The following is an 18,092-nucleotide window of genomic DNA, read 5'->3' as shown; positions in this document are numbered from 1 at the left end:
ACAAGAAGGGCACTACAGTTTATCAAATTGAACTTTGGGTGGCCACGGGAGACAATCTACAACTACCAACCCTCCTCCACCTTGGAAAAAAGGGCATTACAGTTTATCAAAAAGAACATTGTATAGCAACATTTGTCATAATATTGATTTGCTCCGTACTAATTCTAAAAACATTATCGGGTCAAATCAGTTGATGATTATACAGAATTGACTCTGTTATAAATCGTGTTTCCGTGTATCTTAAATCTGTTATAAAATCTCTGTGTTTTAACCACCCAATACGGAAAGGGTTGAAAATAGTTTAGGCCAAAAAGATTTTACTGAAGATATACGAGACAAAAGAACAAGACGTCAAACATCTTACGCAGGTAACAAACGGCAAAAACTTCAAGTGCCAAACCATCATGGAATGAAAGATGTTGACTATATATGGAGTTTTTGTAATGTACTCGTATGTTGAATGTGAAATTCTTAAGTCTAAAGTTTATTTATCCATTTCATGAATGTTATAGTAGTTTTCTGTGGTTAAAAGATGTTAAGAACATTTCCGATTTACGAAAGCAAGAGGTCTAAAAATGTCTTACTCAACTGTTATTTTCAATGAACAAATCACAATTTATCTATTGTAAACTTTTCTCCAATGAACATTGTAAAAGACTTTGTAGTGGAATGTGTAATGTTAAAGTATAAACTAGAATCTACTTACTTTATCAATATAAAATAGCTACATAAATGAATTATGAAACAAATAATTGTCATTTTATCAAAAACTAGGTAATGTTCTTTTAATGAAGCAAAGATTTGATTATAATGAAGGGATTTCATACATTTTGTTCTCACATCCGTACACCCTCACTCACAATTTACATTTGCATTATTCCTGAACCACATTTTCGTGGAAATTTGATGTGACCAATTTATCACCTCCTTCAAACCATGACGAAGCTGTGAACAAGGAATTGAGTCACGTATCCTTATACGTGAATATTTCTTAACGAATTTGAGGCTACATGTTTACATTTACATAGCTTTAAAAAGTAAAAAGGTCGAAGGTCTATAACACAGAAAACAAAAGGAAAGTGTTCTTTTTGTATTATAAACGTAATATATTTAATATTTTGCACAGAGAAAATGAGCGGTAAACTAGCTAAAAACAAATAGAGTGTATAGACTGACGCGTTATTCAATTGGAGAAACATCAGTATACGAAAACGTTGTAAAACTATCAATAATATAATACTATAATAAAGTAAAGCCTTTTTCAGGTGTTATGCATATTATAAGAAAGGTCTTTACTTACTACCTCGCCATCTAGAAGAAAGTAAATTTGTGTGGATTGTTATAAGATATATTTGCAATTAAATAATACTAATGGTTCTGCATGTAAGCTAACTATCGCCAGCTGTAAGCTAATTACTAGCTGTAGGTATAAATCCTGTATTGATGAATACAATGGACAAGAATACAATGAATACAACAGAACTAACATGAAAGTGTACGTCGTCTATACAAACGGAATGGATCCAGAGCTATGAATGGAGTCGCTGACGAAGAGACTGAATTCTCATCTGATAGATATGTTACCAGCAGCAGTGTTAAAGATTCCATCTAGTTTTAAATATATCCGTCAAGCTTGAAATATACGTGATGGCAGTCACAGTTCTTGTGAGAACTTGCGTAGACTACCGCACTGCGTATTAACAAATAAAGTTCGTTTAAACTATATCCGTCAAGCTTGAAATAACGTGATGGCAAGTCACAGTTCTTGTGAGAACTTGCGTAGACTACCGCACTGCGTATTATCAAATATAGTTCATTTAACTATATCCGTGATGCTTGAAATATACGTGATAGCAGTCACAGTTCTTGTGAGAACTTGCGTAGACTATTGCACTGCGTATTATCAAATATAGTTTCATTTAACTATATCCGTGATGCTTGAAATATACGTGATAGCAGTCACAGTTCTTGTGAAAGCTTGCGTAAACTACAGCACTGCGTGTTATCAAATAAAGTTCATTTAACTATATCCGTGATGCTTGAAATATACGTGATAGCAGTCCACAGTTTCTTGTGAGAGCTTGCGTAGACTACCGCACTGCGTGTTATCAAATAAAGTTCATTTAAACTATATCCGTCAAGCTTGAAATATACGTGATGGCAGTCACAGTTCTTGTGAGAACTTGCGTAAACTACAGCACTGCGTGTTATCAAATAAAAGTTCATTTAACTATATCCGTGATGCTTGAAATATACGTGATAGCAGTCACAGTTCTTGTGAGAGCTTGCGTAGACTACCGCACTGCGTGTTATCAAATAAAGTTCATTTAACTATAATCCGTCAAGCTTGAAATATACGTGATGGCAGTCACAGTTCTTGTGAGAGCTTGCGTAGACTTCCGCACTGCGTGTTATCAAATAAAGTTCATTTAACTATATCCGTCAAGCTTGAAATATACGTGATGGCAGTCACAGTTCTTGTGAGAGCTTGCGTAGACTACCGCACTGCGTGTTATCAAATAAAGTTCATTTAACTATATCCGTCAAGCTTGAAATATACGTGATGGGCAGTCACAGTTCTTGTGAGAACTTGCGTAAACTACAGCACTGCGTGTTATCAAATAAAGTTTCATTTAACTATATCCGTGATGCTTGAAATATACGTGATAGCAGTCACAGTTCTTGTGAGAGCTTGCGTAGACTACCGCACTGCGTGTTATCAAATAAAGTTCATTTAAACTATATCCGTCAAGCTTGAAATATACGTGATGGCAGTCACAGTTCTTGTGAGAGCTTGCGTAGACTACAGCACTGCGTGTTATCAAATAAAGTTCATTTAACTATATCCGTCAAGCTTGAAATATACGTGATGGCAGTCACAGTTCTTGTGAGAGCTTGCGTAGACTACCGCATTGCGTGTTATCAAATAAAGTTCATTTAACTATATCCGTCAAGCTTGAAATATACGTGATGGCAGTCACAGTTCTTGTGAGAGCTTGCGTAGACTTCCGCACTGCGTGTTATCAAATAAAGTTCATTTAACTATATCCGTCAAGCTTGAAATATACGTGATAGCAGTCACAGTTCTTGTGAGAACTTGCGTAAACTACAGCACTGCGTGTTATCAAATAAAGTTCATTTAACTATATCCGTCAAGTTTTGAAATGTACGTGATGGCAGTCACAGTTCTTGTGAGTGCTTGCGTAGACTACCGCACTGCGTGTTATCAAATAAAGTTCATTTAACTATATCCGTCAAGCTTGAAATATACGTGATGGCAGTCACAGTTCTTGTGAGAGCTTGCGTAGACTACCGCACTGCGTGTTATCAAATAAAGTTCATTTAACTATATCCGTCAAGCTTGAAATATACGTGATAGCAGTCACAGTTCTTGTGAGAACTTGCGTAAACTACAGCACTGCGTGTTATCAAATAAAGTTCATTTAACTATATCCGTCAAGTTTGAAATGTACGTGATGGCAGTCACAGTTCTTGTGAGAGCTTGCGTAGACTACCGCACTGCGTGTTATCAAATAAAGTTCATTTAACTATATCCGTCAAGCTTGAAATATAACGTTGATGGCAGTCACAGTTCTTGTGAGAGCTTGCGTAGACTTCCGCACTGCGTGTTATCAAATAAAGTTCATTTAACTATATCCGTCAAGCTTGAAATATACGTGATGGCAGTCACAGTTCTTGTGAGAACTTGCGTAAACTACAGCACTGCGTGTTATCAAATAAAGTTCATTTAACTATATCCGTGATGCTTGAAATATACGTGATAGCAGTCACAGTTCTTGTGAGAGCTTGCGTAGACTACCGCACTGCGTGTTATCAAATAAAGTTCATTTAACTATATCCGTCAAGCTGTGAAATATACGTGATGGCAGTCACAGTTCTTGTGAGAGCTTGCGTAGACTTTCCGCACTGCGTGTTATCAAATAAAGTTCATTTAACTATATCCGTCAAGCTTGAAATATACGTGATGGCAGTCACAGTTCTTGTGAGAGCTTGCGTAGACTACCGCACTGCGTGTTATCAAATAAAGTTCATTTAACTATAATCCGTCAAGCTTGAAATATTACGTGATGGCAGTCACAGTTCTTGTGAGAACTTGCGTAAACTACAGCACTGCGTGTTATCAAATAAAGTTTCATTTAACTATATCCGTGATTGCTTGAAATATACGTGATAGCAGTCACAGTTCTTGTGAGAGCTTTGCGTAGACTACCGCACTGCGTGTTATCAAATAAAAGTTCATTTAACTATATCCGTCAAGCTTGAAATATACGTGATGGCAGTCACAGTTCTTGTGAGAGCTTGCGTAGACTACAGCACTGCGTGTTATCAAATAAAGTTCATTTAACTATATCCGTCAAGCTTGAAATATACGTGATGGCAGTCACAGTTCTTGTGAGAGCTTGCGTAGACTACCGCATTGCGTGTTATCAAATAAAGTTCATTTAACTATATCCGTCAAGCTTGAAATATACGTGATGGCAGTCACAGTTCTTGTGAGAGCTTGCGTAGACTTCCGCACTGCGTGTTATCAAATAAAGTTCATTTAACTATATCCGTCAAGCTTGAAATATACGTGATAGCAGTCACAGTTCTTGTGAGAACTTGCGTAAACTACAGCACTGCGTGTTATCAAATAAAGTTTCATTTAACTATATCCGTCAAGTTTGAAATGTACGTGATGGCAGTCACAGTTCTTGTGAGAGCTTGCGTAGACTACCGCACTGCGTGTTATCAAATAAAGTTCATTTAACTATATCCGTCAAGCTTGAAATATACGTGATGGCAGTCACAGTTCTTGTGAGAGCTTGCGTAGACTACCGCACTGCGTGTTATCAAATAAAGTTCATTTAACTATATCCGTCAAGCTTGAAATATACGTGATAGCAGTCACAGTTCTTGTGAGAACTTGCGTAAACTACAGCACTGCGTGTTATCAAATAAAGTTCATTTTAACTATATCCGTCAAGTTTGAAATGTACGTGATGGCAGTCACAGTTCTTGTGAGAGCTTGCGTAGACTACCGCACTGCGTGTTATCAAATAAAGTTCATTTAACTATATCCGTGATGCTTGAAATATACGTGATAGCAGTCACAGTTTCTTGTGAGAGCTTGCGTAGACTACCGCACTGCGTGTTATCAAATAAAGTTCATTTAACTATATCCGTCAAGCTTGAAATATACGTGATGGCAGTCACAGTTCTTGTGAGAGCTTGCGTAGACTACAGCACTGCGTGTTATCAAATAAAGTTCATTTAACTATATCCGTCAAGCTTGAAATATACGTGATGGCAGTCACAGTTCTTGTGAGAGGTTGCGTAGACTTCCGCACTGCGTGTTTATCAAATAAAGTTCATTTAACTATATCCGTCAAGCTTGAAATATACGTGATGGCAGTCACAGTTCTTGTGAGAGCTTGCGTAGACTTCCGCACTGCGTGTTATCAAATAAAGTTCATTTAACTATATCCGTCAAGCTTGAAATATACGTGATAGCAGTCACAGTTCTTGTGAGAACTTGCGTAAACTACAGCACTGCGTGTTATCAAATAAAGTTCATTTAACTATATCCGTCAAGTTTGAAATGTACGTGATGGCAGTCACAGTTCTTGTGAGAGCTTGCGTAGACTACCGCACTGCGTGTTATCAAATAAAGTTCATTTAACTATATCCGTCAAGCTTGAAATATACGTGATGGCAGTCACAGTTCTTGTGAGAGCTTGCGTAGACTACCGCACTGCGTGTTATCAAATAAAGTTCATTTAACTATATCCGTCAAGCTTGAAATATACGTGATAGCAGTCACAGTTCTTGTGAGAACTTGCGTAAACTACAGCACTGCGTGTTATAAAATAAAGTTCATTTAACTATATCCGTCAAGTTTTGAAATGTACGTGATGGCAGTCACAGTTCTTGTGAGAGCTTGCGTAGACTACCGCACTGCGTGTTATCAAATAAAGTTCATTTAACTATATCCGTCAAGCTTGAAATATACGTGATAGCAGTCACAGTTCTTGTGAGAACTTGCGTAGACTACAGCACTGCGTGTTATCAAATAAAGTTCATTTAACTATATCCGTCAAGCTTGAAATATACGTGATGGCAGTCACAGTTCTTGTGAGAGCTTGCGTAGACTACCGCACTGCGTGTTATCAAATAAAGTTCATTTAACTATATTTGTCAAGCTTGAAATATACGTGATGGCAGTCACAGTTCTTGTGAGAGCTTGCGTAGACTACCGCAATGCGTGTTATCAAATAAAGTTCATTTAACTATATCCGTCAAGCTTGAAATATACGTGATGGCAGTCACAGTTCTTGTGAGAGCTTGCGTAGACTACCGCACTGCGTATTATCAAATAAAGTTCATTTAACTATATCCGTGAAGCTTGAAATATACGTGATGGCAGTCACAGTTCTTGTGAGAGCTTGCGTAGACTACCGCACTGCGTATTATCAAATAAAGTTCATTTAACTATATCCGTGAAGCTTGAAATATACGTGATGGCAGTCACAGTTCTTGTGAGAGCTTGCGTAGACTACCGCACTGCGTATTATCAAATAAAGTTCATTTAACTATATCCGTGAAGCTTGAAATATACGTGATGACAGTCACAGTTCTTGTGATAGCTTGCGTAGACTGCCGCACTGCGTATTATCAAATAAAGTTAATTTTCGTCAATACTTATACTCTAATAGAAAACGTATTAAATCTGAACCTTTTGTTATAAAATCTAATATTCCGTTGATTTCATTTAACAATTGTGAAGAGTTTATCTCAATTTGATCAGCAGTAATCGTCCAATATCGTGTCTAGAACCTGTACCTGTACTTACTGTAAGGAGAATGTCAATTTATTTCTCTGAAAGCCAACACGTGGAATGTGTGGGAATCTACAGCATCCCACTCTTAAAAAACCGCAGTGGTAAAAAACGAGAGCTTCTTGAAATCCCAACATAAAAAAGAGTACAGGTGATATTTGGTGGAGTTAATCCAGCCAGCGTTCGTGCATGATACGTTCCTGTAGGATCTAATCATGGTCCCTGTTTTGTTTCAACTCAGTATTAAAGATCTCAACCTACTCGTCCAGCCTGATGACAAGTATCCGCGGGTATCCAACCTGACTCCTGAAGATTTCAGGGCCTATGTGACCTGTAGACTGGTGTGAGGTACCGATCCTGCTGTAAGCCCGTGTAATTTTACATGCAAAATTGTTACGAACCGTATCGTCTAAGACGGGCAGGATCTCTGTAGATCACTGAATGTTGGACTGGTGCGAGGTACCGATCCTGCTGTAAGCCCGTGTAACTTTACATGCAAAATTGTTACGAACCGTATCGTCTATGACGGGCAGGATCTCTGTAGATCACTGAATGTTGGACTGGTGCGAGGTACCGATCCTGCTGTAAGCCCGTGTAACTTTACATGCAAAATTGTTACGAACCGTATCGTCTAAGGCGGGCAGGATCTCTGTAGATCACTGAATGTTGGACTGGTGCGAGGTACCGATCCTGCTGTAAGCCCGTGTAACTTTACATGCAAAATTGTTACGAACCGTATCGTCTAAGACGGGCAGGATCTCTGTAGATCACTGAATGTTGGACTGGTGCGAGGTACCGATCCTGATGTAAGCCCGTGTAACTTTACATGCAAAATTGTTACGAACCGTATCGTCTAAGGCGGGCAGGATCTCTGTAGATCACTGAATGTTGGACTGGTGCGAGGTACCGATCCTGATGTAAACCCGTGTAACTTTACATGCAAAATTGTTACGAACCGTATCGTCTAAGACGGGCAGGATCTCTGTAGATCACTGAATGTTGGACTGGTGCGAGTTACCGATCCTGCTGTAAGCCCGTGTAACTTTACATGCAAAATTGTTACGAACCGTATCGTCTAAGACGGGCAGGATCTCTGTAGATCACTGAATGTTGGACTGGTGCGAGGTACCGATCCTGCTGTAAGCCCGTGTAACTTTACATGCAAAATTGTTACGAACCGTATCGTCTAAGGCGGGCAGGATCTCTGTAGATCACTGAATGTTGGACTGGTGCGAGTTACCGATCCTGCTGTAAGCCCGTGTAACTTTACATGCAAAATTGTTACGAACCGTATCGTCTAAGGCGGGCAGGATCTCTGTAGATCACTGAATGTTGGACTGGTGCGAGGTACCGATCCTGCTGTAAGCCCGTGTAACTTTACATGCAAAATTGTTACGAACCGTATCGTCTAAGGCGGGCAGGATCTCTGTAGATCACTGAATATTGGACGTACTAATAGGAAATCATTTATACAGCACGTGACAGATCATGGTGCTCAATAGTTACGATAAAAACAAATTGGATTGCTATATTTATTGCTCCTTATATATTGTTTTTGACCAGCCTGAGTTAACTTTTCACTTCCGGTAGAAGTGAGATTCAATTGTTCGACCTTAAAGTAGCCTGTATGAGCCGCAACTGTGTCGCGTTCACTGAGCTACTTCACCATCCTAGGCTCACACAGAGATATACGTCTCCAGGAAGGTGGATCCTAATACCAAATTATGATGATCGATGGGTTATAAGGGTGTCTAATGGAAAGTAAGGCGAGTAACTAATAAATCATTTAACCCACTAATCGAATATAAGGTCCAAAAGGTGTTAGATGCATATTACGAAATGAGCCGATGAGTTCCACCATGGCAACTGGACGAACTCAGAGACCAGTAAGCAATGGCCGATACTGTAACATCAAACCTAGTACACATTTACATACTTCTAGTTATATCTAAATTGACAGAGAAAATCGAAAGTGGGGTCTGAGTGTTAAGTATTATTGCATTAAATAACTTGTTTTTTTTTCTTTATATGAAAAGGCTACTTTTATTGAATAATAATTATGTATATATTTTTTGGGCAATTTATACTCTATATTTGCCTTTATTTTACTAAACTGTATATACTGCATTAATTCTATATCTCTTTCTGCGGCCTAGTGCCTACAATACCATTCCTTACTGGATTAAAATATTCACGTACAGCGACAGACCAATGAACCATTGTTTCACGAATCAGCTGTTTACTGTACACTCACCAACCAATCACAACGGTTGACTTATCAATTGCCCACCTTGCAAGCGTAGGCACGCTTGCTCATTATACTCTCGGTCCCGCCTGGGGCACTTGTGTACACTCTAGCCACTGCTTACCATACTTACTCTCTCCCCCATGTGTTACTCTCTCATTTAAATATTAGTTTATCTCTATTTGTTGTACATTTACATTAACATTAAAGTCAGTGCTCTGGATTGGCAATCTCTACCAGAACGTCTCTGCTCCCGGACACCCGCGTCTACCGTGCTCTACAGGACTGGCCACAGTGTTATGAACTATTCGTTTGCGGTCGTATTGTGCGTGAGTGAATCCGTGAAGGACATCTTCCGTCTTCACGCCTGCCTACAAGACAGCAGCCTATTTCCAACACTTACTGATCACAACCTGGCCCTCAACAACAGCAGACTTCGGTTAGGTACCTCTCATGAAAACAAAGGTAACTGTTTATTTTCTGCACTTTATTTGAATATGCACTGTTCATAAACTCATTTTGTGTAACCTAGTGAACTCTTGTTAAAATCAGTGTGTTCGGCGTCTTCACTGCCTAGTGTGAAGTGGTCCTTCTTAATCGAGCCTCTAAAATATTATCTCACGGTTCTCATAACCAAAATTCATTCTTTTCACTGAGGGATGAGAGAATGTTAGATTCAAATCATAGCTGAAGCTATCTCAGCCTCTACTGACCTGTCTTTTATTAATAAGATTCTTGTAAAGGCCCAACTATAAAGATTGGATTTAAAGTTAGCTTGTTTAGTGAGAAATCATACCCAAAAAGTTACAGACCTTATACTATGGATTTACATCCCAATCTGGGTTCTGACCAATGTACATGTATCCGTTATAAACCTCTCTATTCCAGATTAAAAGTCACGTTTACCAATGTAAATTCTATAGGCTTTCTCTGTAATACTAGAACCACGAAACACTGCTTTGTTTCAGCAAGGACCATACTTATGAGATTGTGTAGAAATAAATCTTAAAAAAAGGTGATTAGTAGTTCCGAGAAGTACAGATAAATTGCAGTATGAGAGTACGAGATTCAGGCTGACCAACAGTGTAAACATTCTACACACTTACGCTCCACATTTATACTCCATAACAGATACGGGAGGCTTTTTTGTGCAATTAAAGTTCTTTATACGAGGAAACATTTAAAAAGATGTTTTCCACCCGATTAAGTTCACATATGGTATAGGCTGTTAACCTAACGTATGATAAAGTTGCTTTTATATCCGCATCAAAAATGTAATAAAACAAAATAAAATTACTTGTAAAGTCTGTTACAAAAAAGGAAGATACTATACAGAAAAATAGTAGGCTAAGGTAGTAGCCACCCTGAGACAGCGAGCGTCGTGGCGGTCTGTTACCCTGTTGGGTCTGTTCGGGCGAGAGGTGGCAGGATATGAGCAGAATGGCAGCGGCTCGTGCGGCACCTGCTCGGCTGGCGGGGACTATGACACCACGGGATCCTCGCTGGCTGTAGCTGCCCACAGAGCGTTCGCTGCTGGCTCGACTACCGGGCCTAAGGCTGTGCACCGTCATCGGGATACCTGCACAGACGTAGAGCAGTCCATAGACAAGAGTGATCAGCTACGCGGCTGGCGGGGACTATGACACCACGGGATCCTCGCTGGCTGTAGCTGCCCACAGAGCGTTCGCTGCTGGCTCGACTACCGGGCCTAAGGCTGTGCACCGTCATCGGGATACCTGCACAGACGTAGAGCAGTCCATAGACAAGAGTGATCAGCTACGCGGCTGGCGGGGGCTATGACACCACGGGATCCTCGCTGGCTGTAGCTGCCCACAGAGCGTTCGCTGCTGGCTCGACTACCGCTGCTGGCTCGACTACCGGGCCTAAGGCTGTGCATATCCCTATATGGTTGATTGGGACTACGATACAAGGTTAAATCCACTTTTATAAGTTTTTGATGTTTTTGCAGAAAAGGACTTTTATAATTTCTATACATTGCCTTCTTTTCGGAGACAAGTATATTCCTTTCCTGCCCAAGAAGGTTGAACATGTCTTGGGATCAACTATCCACATTGCTCTACAGACACATGAAATCATTAGTACATTGAGTTGTTTGGGATGTTGCTTAGTAGCAAATGTCTCACCTCACATCGCATTGAAATAGTGTAAAGGTCTGATGTGTTAAGTGGTTTTCTCGAAAACTTTAATTTATTCTGCACTTTCTATGGTGAATTAAACAGTTGCAAACGTTTTCAGTAAAACAGTTGTAGTGTCTCAGGTAATATTCCTTTATCAATAACAAGTTAAATAAATCTATCATTGTTAAAATACCTTAATAATGAACTTTCATGCTTAAGTATCTATAATCAGTTCAGTACTTCAAAAACATAATTGTAAAAAGCTAACAATACATTAATCATCTAACAATGTTCTTCCCATGCAGGCATGCACAAAGACACATTGTTTCTCCTCTAATAACTTTCCTTTCTCGTAACTTCCTTTTAGAGCATTCCTTTACACTAAACAGTTCTTTGAAGTTGAATATCTTCCTGTTTCCAACTCCATTTTGTCGCCTCGTCCTCCCAAATATAATCGTTTTATTTGAAAGTTCTTATTGTTTAACGAACGGTATTTTGTTCATATATGGAAACCATCACAGTAAATTTAATTCAATAAATACACGCTCTCTTGAAAAATGCATTTTATTCGATCACGCATTCGTTAATCACCTTTACTTGGACTATCCAACACCCAAAACATTTTAAAATGTCTATAAACAAGAATATCAATAGTATTTTCAGGATTAAACTAAAATTTCCATTTTTTAAGTATTTGGAATATCAGCTTTTTTGTGTCAAATTATGTGCAAAAGTTACTTTTTGAAATTAAGGGATAAAATAAATACATTTTATCCCGTCAAAAGGGCTCTTCCATCTTTTGTAGATTCCACAAAATAGATGAATTGTTTCAAAATGTTATGTGAGTCCAGCTTTATTCAGTCGGTTATCACGACAGGTCCGGTAGAACTGACATAGTCGAGAAAGGATCTGGCTCTGGCATAGGTGCAAGTGCTGTCCGACGCCAGGTAATGTAAAATGGGTGCGCAATCCAGCGCCAAACACAATGGTCTCGCCCTATGTCTTAATGGTCTCGTGGTAGGTTCGAGGGCTAGACTGCCTGGGAAGAAACCAGAGACAGGCATTATTGCTCCCCCACTCCTGCTCCTCATCACTACAGGCGAGTAATACTGTTTGACGGAACGCGACTATTCGCTGATTTGGCAACAACAAAATTACACAGTAGCGCAACGTTGGCAATAGTGATGCGACAATTGAATATTTAAAAGAATCGAATATAGTGTATTAAAAAAAACTTATGTGTATTATATGTATGTAGAGCAATATGTATTCGAATACTTTATCTGCGTTGATTATTTCTAACAGACAAGTCTAGGCTTGTCTTACGTGCTTCCCGTAATCCATTGTTTTATCGTAATTTTTGGTTGCCCTGTCAAAAAGGTTTTGTCTTTCCTACAAACATGACATACCCACGATTTAAGAACTTCAGAAAGAATATTTATTTACTTGCTGCTTTAGCCCCATCTGAAAGATTCTTTTCTACTGCAGGTTTTGTATAATAACTTTTGTAATAATCGTAGAAACAGATTGAAGCCAAAAATATCAATCATATTTTTTTGTACCCAACAACATGAAATAAACATTCATTTTTGTCTTTGTTGTTTACAAATGTATTTATCAGTTGAATATTTGTAGTATATTAAATATATAAATAACACATATTGTTGAGTTTGAAACGTTTAAATTATTTATTCCAATATATATATACAAAATTTGTATAGCAATCGTCATAACTCTATAACTCTTGTGTAACTCTATAGATTTACCAATAAATTATGTTCATGTTTAAAATAATTTTATTTAAACGATTGTTGTACCTAGTAAAAAAACAAGATCTGCTTCTAAAATGTCAACACCCGGTGAGAGATGCCCGATCAAGTTGTATATTCCATAAACTCGCTCACGCTATAACACTCATTTAATATTAAATAACGCTTAAGCAATTGTTTAAAATGCAAAGGGTTCTTCTGGTTCTTTATATGATCAGGAAGTTTGTTCAAAAATTTTACACCAACTTCAGATGGTAGGCTCTCGTAAGATTTTAGTCTATGTTGGGCAACTCTGAAATTTTCCCGGCCTCTAGTATTGTAGTTATGAACGTCCCTACCCTGCGTCAGTACACACTTTGAACGGCAATATATTATTGTATCAAATATATATAAGCAGGGCAGTGACATAAACCCAAGTTCCCTAAATGTATTCCTACACGAGTCTCTAATTTTCAATTTCAGAATCGCTCTGAGCGCTTTCTTTTGTAGTCTGAAAAGTCTCAGAAAAACTGCATTCCCACAACTGCCCCATAATGCAATGCATAGGACAGATAAGGAAATACAACCTCATAGTAAGCCGTTCTCAAGATCTGCCTTGAACAAAATTTTGACAGGTATCTCAGAGCATAAATGCCTGATGAGACCTTTTTACATACATTGTCCACATGTACATTCCATGTCAAATCTCTATCTAAGAATATACCAAGGAATTTAGTGCTATATACTTCGTTGAGTTCTTCTTCTCCCAACATCACTGTTGGCCTATGACCGTTTACAGGTATTCGGTTACAAACAAATATATAATTGGGTTTAGAATTGTTAATATTTAGATTGTGCATATTAAAATATTGTATACAGCTATTCAGCCCTTCAAAAGTTTGGATTTCAAGAATTGACATGTTATTCGATTTAAAATAGACAGTTGTGTCATCAGCATATTGTATGATGTATCCGGAATTAACTGATGATGCAACATTGCTCACATATAATAAGAAAAGTATAGGTCCCAGGATTGATCGTTGGGGTACACCATATTTTATTTTCTAAGCTTCAGATAATGTGCCGCAGATCTCAATTTGTTGAGTCCTATTACTTAGGTATGATTGAACCCAGTTTAATGGGACTCCTCGGATACCATAGCCACGTAATCGATCTAGAAGGATCAAGTGATCCACACAGCCAAAGGCTTTGGATAAGTCTAAAATGACGAATTCAGTAGGTTTCAATACGATTCTACCAGAGAAATTGTACTAATTTCAAAAATATTCGAATTCATTTTGAGGTACTCGAATATGTAAATACCCGGGCTGTATTGAAATACTATAGTTGACAATGAGCACTAACCTTACTTTTGTTCCACGCGTATTGTTGTGCTTTGCTACTTTGTTGGAGATTTTCCTACTACTTGTTGTGTATTTGTGTTTACATACATTGTTCGAAGCCTATCAGCCGTAAGCTTCAATACCTTCAACTTGTGTCCCTGGGTGCAAGAGTAATTATTGTGATCGTTGAAGTGAACCAAATGTTACACTGTTTAAATGACCAAATGATGAGGGTTTTAAATTAAAATGGGTGTCGGCCATTTGTCGAGAAGACCTTTCCCCCTATCATAGATCAGTTATGTGTATATAACATTTCGGTGAACAGGCCGGCTGGCTCTGTCCTGACTGCTGAACGGAATCGCTTAAACTGAAACAAGATGCTTTGCCCAGAGTTTTTGAGAACTTGCCAACATACTTCCTATCATGTTAATTCCGAAAAAGGCTCGAAGACACTTTAAAACGCCAGGAGGAAGAACAAATTGAAGAGGAAAGAGAAGACGTTATACACTCTGTTGAGCATTTACTGCTGTAACTGAGTTAGATATTCCAAACGCAGGTTGAGGTGTTCGTAAAATTTGAAACAAACTGTTTGATTATTTTCAATGTCCCAAATCAAACCAGAAAAACGCCAGATGTGCAGATGTTTGGCAGTCTTAGAAAAAACACCATGCCAAAAATTGGCGATTCTCTAATAATTCACAATGAACTGAAATTATACACACTCATAATATAATAACTTATACAATGATAATCATAAAAAAGAAATTGTCTTGACCACAGCAGTTGTTTGAAATATGGTAGTAACTGATAACTTTATGTATCTATTTTTTAACGTACAAATGACAACACAGTTACCATTGAGGACAATCTCAACACGATTGCCTTTCTGATTGAGTCAATTGAAAGAAAAGTTCCGGAAAATTGTGAAGTGAGTAACAAATTGGAGTTATAAGAGCAGTTAAAAACGAATATTTAAGCAAAAATTAGTTTATCATGCTACATTGTTAAAACGTGGTTTGCGTCTATATATTTTGCTTTCCTTAATGCATATAAAAAATAGATAGAATAGAATTTTTTAACAGTGCATCTTCCAAGCCTTACTTCCAAATTTGGTATGGGAAAATATAGGTCACGTTTACGCTGTCTCTGTTGAATGATTATAAATCATTGTGCAAATTGTTGTTAGCCGAAGTGTATGTAAAACCTGAGCTAAGTGACATCCAAATTTGGTATCAAAAAATGGTATGGTTTACGCTGTATATCGTTCGTTTTTACGCTGTGCAAATTGTTGTTAGCCGAAGTGTGTTGATGAGCATAAATGATGTGCAAATTGTTGTTAGCCGAAGTGTATGTAAAACCTGAGCTAAGTGACATCCAAATTTGGTATGGGAAAATATAGGTCACGTTTGTTGAATGATTATAAATCATTGTGCAAATTGTTGTTAGCCGAAGTGTATGTAAAACCTGAGCTAAGTGACATCCAAATTTGGTATGGGAAAATATAGGTCACGTTTACGCTGTCTCTGTTGAATGATTATAAATCATTGTGCAAATTGTTGTTAGCCGAAGTGTATGTAAAACCTGAGCTAAGTGACATCCAAATTTGGTATGGGAAAATATAGGTCACGTTTTACGCTGTCCTCTGTTGAATGATTATAAATCATTGTGCAAATTGTTGTTAGCCGAAGTGTATGTAAAACCTGAGCTAAGTGACATCCAAATTTGGTATGGGAAAATATAGGTCACGTTTACGCTGCCTCTGTTGAATGATTATAAATCATTGTGCAAATTGTTGTTAGCCGAAGTGCATGTAAAACCTGAGCTAAGTGACAGAGTTGGTAACCTTGCAGGGGTAATGAAGATATTGTGGGATATTACTCTAGCTACCACTACTCAAACATTTATGGTTTCGTCCAATTTAAGTAAAAAAGAAATGTTGTGGATACTTTTCCTTGCAGTACTTTAACAACAGACACAAATAAGTGTATGAGCTTGTATTACAAATTTTGAAAATGATGACGAAAGTAAACCTACTTTCGTCATATTGTACTAAATACCCTGTAACCACAGACTATAACAGACACAATGTCTAAGGAAATTTTAAAACTAATTTCAATAATCCATTTGACAAGTCTCAACAAGCCTGTAACTTGCTAAACCAAAGTGATTTTTTTTCATTTCACACTTGCCATGTTGGCATATGAAATGTAGTAATACATGTAAATTTCTAAATAAATAAAGGTTTTTTGAACCTGAACTTTAACTTGATAATGAAAATACATAATTTTTTTGCATTCTATGAGACTTCTTCAGATGAGAAACTGTATGCTTCTATTAGTAAGTTAAAAATTATACAAAGGGAAAAAGAGAATAATGAATTAGAGATTACAGCGTTTACATAATAAACATGACAAAAGCTTAAATATTTGTCTGACTGCACAAGAAATAGTAAATTGTCATAATTTTATATAGTTTTAAAGCTCTAGCAAAGCTCTAATTTTTTTAATACGCTGAAACTATATGAATATATACCAGGGTGAGCGGTAGCGCCATTAGCCGCAGTGGAGTGACACCCATCGTCTATCTTGACGTCACAGAAGCCGCCTTCAGGCCTGTCTATCCCGTGTCGTCGCACCGTGGAGTGACACCCATCGCCGACCTTGACGTCACATAAGCAGCCTTCAGGCCTGTCTATCCCGTGTCGTCGCACCGTGGAGTGACACCCATCGCCGACCTTGACGTCACATAAGCAGCCTTCAGGCCTGTCTATCCCGTGTCGTCGCACCGTGGAGTGACACCCATCGCCGACCTTGACGTCACATAAGCAGCCTTCAGGCCTGTCTATCCCGTGTCGTCGCACCGTGGAGTGACACCCATCGCCGACATTGACGTCACAGAAGCCGCCTTCAGGCCTGTCTATCCCGTGTCGTCGCACCGTGGAGTGACACCCATCGCCGACCTTGACGTCACATAAGCAGCCTGCAGGCCTGTCTATCCCGTGTCGTCGCACCGTGGAGTGACACCCATCGCCGACCTTGACGTCACATAAGCAGCCTTCAGGCCTGTCTATCCCGTGTCGTCGCACCGTGGAGTGACACCCATCGCCGACCTTGACGTCACATAAGCAGCCTTCAGGCCTGTCTATCCCGTGTCGTCGCACCGTGGAGTGACACCCATCGCCGACCTTGACGTCACATAAGCAGCCTTCAGGCCTGTCTATCCCGTGTCGTCGCACCGTGGAGTGACACCCATCGCCGACCTTGACGTCACATAAGCAGCCTTCAGGCCTGTCTATCCCGTGTCGTCGCACCGTGGAGTGACACCCATCGCCGACCTTGACGTCACAGAAGCCGCCTTCAGGCCTGTCTATCCCGTGTCGTCGCACCGTGGAGTGACACCCATCGCCGACCTTGACGTCACATAAGCAGCCTTCAGGCCTGTCTATACCGTGTCGTCGCACCGTGGAGTGACACCCATCGCCGACCTTGACGTCACAGAAGCCGCCTTCAGGCCTGTCTATCCCGTGTCGTCGCACCGTGGAGTGACACCCATCGCCGACCTTGACGTCACATAAGCAGCCTTCAGGCCTGTCTATCCCGTGTCGTCGCACCGTGGAGTGACACCCATCGCCGACCTTGACGTCACAGAAGCCGCCTTCAGGCCTGTCTATCCCGTGTCGTCGTCGCACCGTGGAGTGACACCCATCGCCGACCTTGACGTCACATAAGCAGCCTTCAGGCCTGTCTATACCGTGTCGTCGTCGCACCGTGGAGTGACACC

The 18,092-nt window shown here is 39.3% G+C and overlaps 1 protein-coding gene across 1 annotated transcript in view; it reads right to left on the bottom strand.

Moving 5' to 3' along the window:
• The window catches only part of LOC124369701, a 57,091-nt gene that overhangs the window by 20,669 nt on the left and 18,330 nt on the right, over positions 1–18,092 (bottom strand). The window contains exons 4-5 of the mRNA XM_046827755.1: positions 10,730–10,819; positions 10,480–10,662 (exon numbers count right to left, since the gene is read on the bottom strand). Of these exons, the coding sequence (XP_046683711.1) occupies positions 10,480–10,662; positions 10,730–10,819 (273 nt within the window). The remainder of the gene's footprint in view (positions 1–10,479; positions 10,663–10,729; positions 10,820–18,092) is intronic.

This window comes from Homalodisca vitripennis, chromosome X (genome assembly GCF_021130785.1).
Source record: "Homalodisca vitripennis isolate AUS2020 chromosome X, UT_GWSS_2.1, whole genome shotgun sequence".
NCBI classification, from domain to species: Eukaryota; Metazoa; Arthropoda; class Insecta; order Hemiptera; family Cicadellidae; genus Homalodisca; species Homalodisca vitripennis.
The sequence above is the reverse complement of the archived record's forward strand: the minus strand, read 5'-3'. Positions and strand labels throughout refer to the sequence as shown.